The sequence below is a fragment of the Zingiber officinale genome, chromosome 5A (assembly GCF_018446385.1).
Source record: "Zingiber officinale cultivar Zhangliang chromosome 5A, Zo_v1.1, whole genome shotgun sequence".
In the NCBI taxonomy this organism is placed as follows: domain Eukaryota; kingdom Viridiplantae; phylum Streptophyta; class Magnoliopsida; order Zingiberales; family Zingiberaceae; genus Zingiber; species Zingiber officinale.
In genome coordinates, this window is record NC_055994.1 from 32,758,604 (window position 1) to 32,766,337 (window position 7,734).

Genomic DNA, 7,734 nt, shown 5'->3' on the forward strand with positions numbered 1-7,734 from the left:
TGACGGATGGGAAAATCCCACAGTTGAGACTGACAACTACTTTTAAGAGTAATTGTTTAGAAAAACTGTTTCAGCCTGTGAAGATGTTGACTGTAAACTTCAATTGAAGAGTAGTCAATTAAAAGTTGTTGGTTGACACATGAAATGTATCTACTTGTTTCATGTGGGAAGACTGGTTCAGCCTATGCAGATATTGACCATTAGTTCCAATTGAACAGTAGCATAAGTACGTACCACTATACAACAAAGGTAGGGTAAAAATTGTTGGTTAGCACAAGAAATGTACATACTTGTTTGATGTGCAAACAAAGGTAGGAGTAAAAAAAAATGCTGGTCAGAAAGGAACAAGCTTTTGTAACAAGAATCTTTTACGAGACGAAACAGGGTCGCAAAATTTGCCCCCAACTGGTATATGGGTTTGAATATTCTTTTTCATAGTAGGTTAAAAACAGTTATATAGCTTAACAATTAATATCTTAAAATTGGAACCTATCAGTAACTCAAGGTTTCTGAATTTCCTTTGTTCCTTCATATTAAATTATATCATGAGTATTTTCTCCAAGATAAGCCTTAGAATTGAGATCTTTAAGCAGCATTACTATAGTGACATATAAAACCTTGCAATCAGTTAATCTTCCTCTTCCATTACTAATATCCAGAAAAATTCAGTCTTAATATAATATTAAAGTCTGACTGCAAGCTTTCAAGCACCTATTTATACCTCTCTTAAGCGCCAAAGTCCAAGACGCCTCTGCAGAGATGCAACAAGCAAGCACAAAGAAACAAAATGCTCAGGAGTGATCAAATTTGGCATTTCAGTAAATCTTGACCCCTGAATTTCATGACATTCACAGCATTGAAGGAAAAAAATTAGAATCAATTGAGGTGATGAAACTGACTTTGCCTAAAAACACACTATCAATATTGGCATGCCTAAAATTGTGCCAAAAAAAAAAATCCCTCTTGCCTTTGAGACATTAATCAATAGTTGTATTTTCATGCTTCTTTCACCAATTGCAGCTGCAATGACTTCTTTAGGGTAGATGAAGGCTGAAAAACTGAAGAATCCAATGTCACTGAGAGGAGACACCCACCTTGCAACATCTCTAGGTAGAAAACCAAGTTGCATGAAATCTGTTGAAGAAAATGGGAATTGTTAGACCTTATTGATATGCCACTAAACACCAAGATGCTAATGAAATTAAATAGAAATATCTCATAACCCTACTTGATATCAGAATAGTACAATAATCGTTTTACCTCCTTCACAAAGTTCACCTAAATCTGCAGCAACAACTATGCTTACAGCATTATCATCTGCCTTTATATTTGTAATCCTTTTCAAGAGAACTTCTACTGTTCCACTTGTACTCTCCGAGCATCTTCTTAAAAGTGAAGCTAGAAACTTTAACTGACCACCATTTGGGTCAAAAGAAGTATGAAACCGATAGTGTAAACCAACAACAGTTGTTTGAACTGATCCAAGAAGGTTTCCAGCGGAAGTTTTACATTGTTTGATCTGTTTGGCCTGAACAAATGGTAGTTTCAGCAATTAAAGAAGAGAAAACAGAACACTGCACTACTGGGAGAGGTCATTTTCGTCAAAGGCACCATGAAACAAAAAATACAGATTGAAAGTCTTCATTAATAGATTAAACCTGAACAAACATAATGGCAATGCCAATTACATAGGAAAAGAGGTGAAGAGGCTGAAACAAATAGCAAAAACACAACACAAGAACAAGAAAGATATTGATAAATCCTATTCCTATTGTTTGCATACTGTGTCAATTAGGGAAAATTATTTGATATACAAGGAGGCATAGAGCATTTGCATCTACAAGGAGAGATAAACATACAAAGTAAATGATGAAAGAATAGCATGCATGCCTTTGGTCAAGTATGTCAGAGGTACGTCATATCTTTAGCTAATACATTATGCTGCCGAAGATATAAAAAAGCAAACTTCAAAATCTTTTATCCACAAGAAGTTGAACACACAAAAAAACCACCTGGCGTGTGCTATTCCATTGGAAAAGCTCAAATTTAGGAGTGCAGAGTCCACATGACAAACAAGTTTGAAAGTAGTCCACATAATCAAGAAGAGTTATTAGGTATCATGTATTTACAAACTAAGATAAGATTTCCAATATTACTATTTTTCCTACAAAAATATACTTTAGGAAAGCACCATAAACATACTTAAGAAGAATGATAGAAATATATATCATATATGCATGTAGCAGATATGACAAGCAATTCCATGTTCTCATAGTTTCCTATCAATCAACTGAAGCCAATAAGAGGATATTCCTATGATTTTTTCTCTATGTAGTCTTTCATAATTTCATAGGACAAGTACTTTACCTATCTTACATTTATCTAGAATTAGTCCCATCTGAGAAATCAACATGTGATAATAGATTCACGTGACAGTGTGAACAGACTTAGGCTAAGATGTCCTACAATTTACTCACCGACAAGCAGTAATGAGCCTCAAGATTACAAGGGCTTGAAGAATGGATCCCAGGTACTGAAGCAACAAGGTAACATGTAGCTTCTTCAAAGTCATACTTTGACAACTCGTTAATCCAGTGTGCTTGACTGGGCACATCAACAAGCAGAGATGCTACAAACCCAGCTAGTTGAGCAGCAAAGTCAATTTTCAGTTCAGTTTCTTCAAATAAAGCTGAATAATCAGGAGTAGCTCTACAAGGAAAATCTTGCCACCAAACAGTGTTTGTTATACGATCCCACTGTCAAGATAAACCTACTTATAAATATGTATATTTTTACATAAAAATATTGTAAAGAGCAAATGCAAATTTGCAAAGTAAAAGCCAAGCAAATTATTTATCATAACTGAGATTGCTATGCATAGACTACATCAGGATTTACAAATTCTTTAAGAAAGGCCCCATAATCATTCAAACATTTGATTCAAACAAGGTAGGTTAAGTTGGTGGTCTAATTGAGGGCCTGTGGTTCATAGGCTGAGATTTTAATTACACTTTTAGTTCAGACAAAAGGCTCAATTGATATTCCTCTTCAAAACAAGCAATTGACATGGTAGGTCAAGAATGACTTATGGAGCATGGCTAGGTCGCATATGCATCAACAGCCTGGCTGGGACACTTTGTGGAGGATTTATGATTACAGTTCTACTCTCTAGACTTTCAGATCACTACCCTCTTCTTCATAGAGTGTAATCTCACCAACAAAATGGTCCCAATGTTTTCAAATTTAAGAATAACTGGCTCCATCGACCTGACTTCCCTCAGGTGGACTTGAACTAGAACCCTAGGGCCGCAGTTGGGAAAATTTTCTTGTCTTCGAATAGCAAATGTCAGAACCTCCGGGCTTCCTCAAGGAAGTGGGTAAAAGCGGTGTGCTACCAGATCTCTAGCTGTGAATCATTTGCACGAGTTGGGCTAGTTAAAATTGAAGTAAAGGAACTCTTCAAGCCCATTCAAAGTCATTTCTTGCGTTGCTGAGTTAGACAAAATTTTGCAAGGCAAAGCTCGACACTTGCAATAAAGGACAAAAATTAGATGGCTAAAGATAGGAGATAAAAATACTAGATACTTTCAAAAGATAACAAATGGTTGCAAGAAGAGGAATTCCATTCATTCTCTCTCGTATAGGGACAAGATGATTATGGAGCTCTACTTTATCCAAGTCATTCCATTCATTCCTTATTATTATATCCAACCACTTATCAAATCAAATGAGCTCTACTTTAGTGCCTCCACTTAAGCCCACCCACATTCTACTCCAAGTTCCCCTAGATCAACATTTTTTTGCTAGTCTAAAGATCCCTTTCATAGTAGGTGATTCTCATGGATGGTAATCAGGAGCTTAGAGAAGTTTAAAAGGACAAGACCTAGTGGTTTTAAGTCTGAATTCTTATTATTCATGTGGGGCACGATTAAATCCAATGTTATGTTTGCTATTTGATGCCTTTCACGAGGAGATCAAGTTTTCAATATTCAAATTACATTTGCTTGGCTCTTATCCTGAAGATAGGAGCACCGAATGCATCCAACTTTTGACCTATAGCACTTGAGAACTTAATGGTGAAAGTTCTCAAGTGCATTCCAATATTGAATGCATTCCGATATGTATGGTCTATGAATTACACCATAAAAGTCAATGTAATAAAGTAACAAAATTTAATAAATAATAATTATAAAATAAAATAATAGCATAATAAAGTGAAATAAATATTAAGGAGTTTAGGTTTAACAAAAACAAAGAAGATTGACTCAAACAAATTTTGTTGGGAGCTCCATTGTGAAATTTAGTCTTAACCATTAATGGAGAAGCTATTGAAAGTTAGGAACAACCAAACTGTGACTACACAGGATTTCTATTAAAAATCAATCCAAATAATTCATTGGATGGGAAGGTAGAGCAAACTGGAAAAAAAACATTTTGAGAAGTCAGATTGACCTAGAAATAACAAATAAATAAATAAAAGACTATATGGGCACATATACACATCTATTAAACCATTGAATGCCTAAGTGCATGTCCTAATCTCAAACAAAAAAGGTTGAGGGTTGTTGCAATAGGCCTACACAACCATAAATTATATGAGGGCCCTTATTGTCCAAGTAATCTGAAATTGTTGCAATAGACCAAGACAACCACAAGTCAGATTGACCTAAAACTGTCTCTCTTTTTTGTAAGCCTAGGTCATTACTCATAAGTAATGTGAGGTCCCTTATTGTCCAAAGTACAAATGCTAAGGATGGGCTAAGAAGTCCCCAAAAATATCCCTTCATATTAGCATTCTAAAGAATACAAAATGGTTCCTTGCATAATCGTGAGCAAATGTGGATAAATAAGTGAGTGCATAATTATAGAATTAGGTTAGCATCATGGAATATAGGACCATTTTCGAGGAAAGGAGTAAATTTAATCGATGTGATGATGAGAAGAATAAACACATTATGTTTACAGAAAATGAAATGATTGGAGGAAAAACTAGAGAAATAGATAATATAGGTTTCAAATTTAGTATATCACAAAATTAAAAAAATACAATTGGAGGTTATAGGATCATAAGGATAAGGTTGTCAAAGTCAAGGAATTTGAAAATATAATAATTCTACTAAAAAAGATATTAGATAATGAGATACTAAATATTATGTGTTTATGCCCCTCAAGTTAGATTGACAGATTACAATGACAGACCACTAGAGCATAAAGTTAAGGGAGCACAATGTTGGAATGCTACAAGCTACATTGTTGACTTAGGTTTGATAGTGGGTTTAGCCTAACCTATGATGGTTAAACACTATGTAAGAGCTCCAATTGAGAGAGATCAAAAGGGCTCCACCTCAAGGAAGAAGACGACAACAAAAGGAGCAAGATGGTGATGTAGTTTAATCCTTTCATGATTTGGGCATCAAACTGGTTGATATTTCAATCCTTTCATGATCTGGACATGATAGACAAAGGGCTATATATAGGGTACAAAATAGGATGATGAAAAAAAATTAGAAAAAAAAGCAAAATCATTAAACAAATATGAAAATTAAAACTAAAAGTTGAGTTATATAAGTCATACATGTCCTCTTCAGTAAAGCAACATGTTAAGCAAGTACATACCAATCCTTGGTCATACCAGAGTTATAATTAAAAAAACATGAAGTGTGCTACATGTACCATATAATTGCATTTGTTGATGTTCTATTGAACAATGTGCAAACAGGTAATAATAGACTATGCCAATAATTACCTGTTTTGGAACCAAATTTGCAGAGGTAACTATAACTCTAAGACTTTCATCCCTCTGCAACACAATAAGTTTAGGGTGATGGCATGCAACACCCTGTTTTTTGCGGTCTTTCCCAAATGCTATTTCATCAGGAAACATGGGGTAACTGCACAGATGTGATGACATGAAGCTGATTGTTGTTTTTACAGAATTGAAGGTATTTTTACCATAAACAACCTGAACTTTACATAGCAAAATCACAGAAAGCAAACATACACCAACAATAAGTTTGGATAATTTACATATGGTTGTGATGTCCTACTATCTTGATCAGCACTCCAGCATCTTTCAGTATTGTGGCATGCAATTGTAATTTCTAGGTGATTTGGTACTTGAAAACATGATAAAAACCTGTTGACATTTACATATGCCAATTATCAGAAGGAAAAAAGACAAATCCAAAAATTGGTTAGTTCAAGTTTAAGAAACGCACCAAGAAACATCACATGTAAATGTTGCAATAAAAATTCGAACCACAGTTTTCAAAGGATGAAGAAGCTCAGCCAGAGACACTCCTTCACAGTAGTCAGATGTGCTAGGACCTATGGACTTGAGACGATTTAGGAAGAACGTCCGTCCATCAGAGTGATTGAAACCCCTTCCGTCAGCTAAGAGGGTTTCACAATTACTACTTTCAATGGCTCCATCATTCTTCGAATTGGAATTTCTGCTCTGAACTATATGAATAGTGGCGTCATCTGGTAGGCTGTGATTAATCTGTCCATTATCCCACTTCGCGCATTTGTCAGAATCTAGAGAAGCACGGAAGGCATGTTCCAATGCTGGAGGTAGATTGATGAGATTCCTAAGATAGGACACCGGATCGTTGCTGGCCAGTGTACTTCTCAGATGTCTCAACAAAACTAGTGACTTGGGATCTACATCTCCGCATTCCAACCTGGTGAAAAGTGGATTATGACGGTCGATCTTTACCTCAGAAAAAACGATCAGCTCCACAGAAAATCCACGTTTAATTCTACAGCCGTATCTCGTTCCACTCCTGCAAGAAAAGAGCACCTCATCCCCGACAGCCAACTCAGCAACCGCCCCTCGCCGAACCCTGCGACCATTGACAAACACCCCATTGCGCGAAACTCTAGAGCCGGTGCAGCAGGTTTCGGACCGAAAACCCCGCCTAATCTCGCGCAAGTGGGAGCGGCGGGGAAGAAGGAAACCGTCAAGTAACCGGAGCTTGCGATAAGCCCCGTCGAGGAAGACCTGGCAGTGACGATTGCTTATGCATCGGTCAGGGAGAACGAGGTCGCAGTGGCGACGCCTCCGGCCGACGGTGTAGACTCTGTCGGATCGAAGGCAAACAAGATCGCCGGTGACAGCGCCGACGGGTCGAAGGTAGGCGAAGCCCAGATCTGAGAGCTTTGGTTCTTCCACTGCCGGATCGTCCTTCTTCTCGTTCAATTCCATAAGAGTAGTGAATCAATCAGAGAGGTCAAACAATGAAGCAAAGAATCGGGGAGGGGACAAATGATCAAAACAGAAGAAAGAATTCGATCAAAGAATGTTTTAAAAAAAAAGAATAATCGTAGCGTACAAACAATTCGAGAATATATGAGAAATGGAAATCGCAATGGAAGAATGGGGATCGTGGCAATGCCCTAGTTCCCGCCGTTGGTTCTTTGTTTTTTCCCTCCTATTTAGTGCTTCTATAAACATTTCGTCCCCGAAGGAGAAGCGTGAAATGGTTCGGTGCGACATTCAGATCCGAGCTCTAATACACGTGCCTTAGCCCGCTTCTGCTAAGGCTTGCAACTTTATTTGGTTAGTAAATAAATTAAATATTTATGAGCAAATTTAACATTTGATTTATTGAGAAAGTTTATTTGCATTTGTTAATATTCAAAAAGTTATTTAAATAAATAAATAAATCTAAACACATATATATATATATATATAATTTATTAACATTCATGGATAAAAATTATACATTATTA

At 36.5% G+C, this 7,734-nt stretch overlaps 1 protein-coding gene across 4 annotated transcripts in view; it reads right to left on the reverse strand.

The window, feature by feature from the left end:
• The window catches only part of LOC121980412, a 30,186-nt gene extending 22,770 nt beyond the window's left edge, over nucleotides 1–7,416 (reverse strand). For 3 of the 4 annotated variants that reach the window (XR_006111528.1, XM_042532437.1, XM_042532436.1), the window contains exons 1-7: nucleotides 6,219–7,416; nucleotides 6,002–6,136; nucleotides 5,747–5,891; nucleotides 2,478–2,756; nucleotides 1,261–1,528; nucleotides 968–1,134; nucleotides 722–832 (exon numbers count right to left, since the gene is read on the reverse strand). Coding sequence is in view for 3 of the 4 variants with exons in the window: in XM_042532437.1 (XP_042388371.1) it covers nucleotides 722–832; nucleotides 968–1,134; nucleotides 1,261–1,528; nucleotides 2,478–2,756; nucleotides 5,747–5,891; nucleotides 6,002–6,136; nucleotides 6,219–7,207 (2,094 nt within the window). In the remaining variant the exon portion in view is untranslated. The remainder of the gene's footprint in view (nucleotides 1–721; nucleotides 833–967; nucleotides 1,135–1,260; nucleotides 1,529–2,477; nucleotides 2,757–5,746; nucleotides 5,892–6,001; nucleotides 6,137–6,218) is intronic. The other variant, XM_042532438.1, reaches the window with a different exon arrangement.
• Nucleotides 7,417–7,734: the final 318 nt, after the last annotated feature.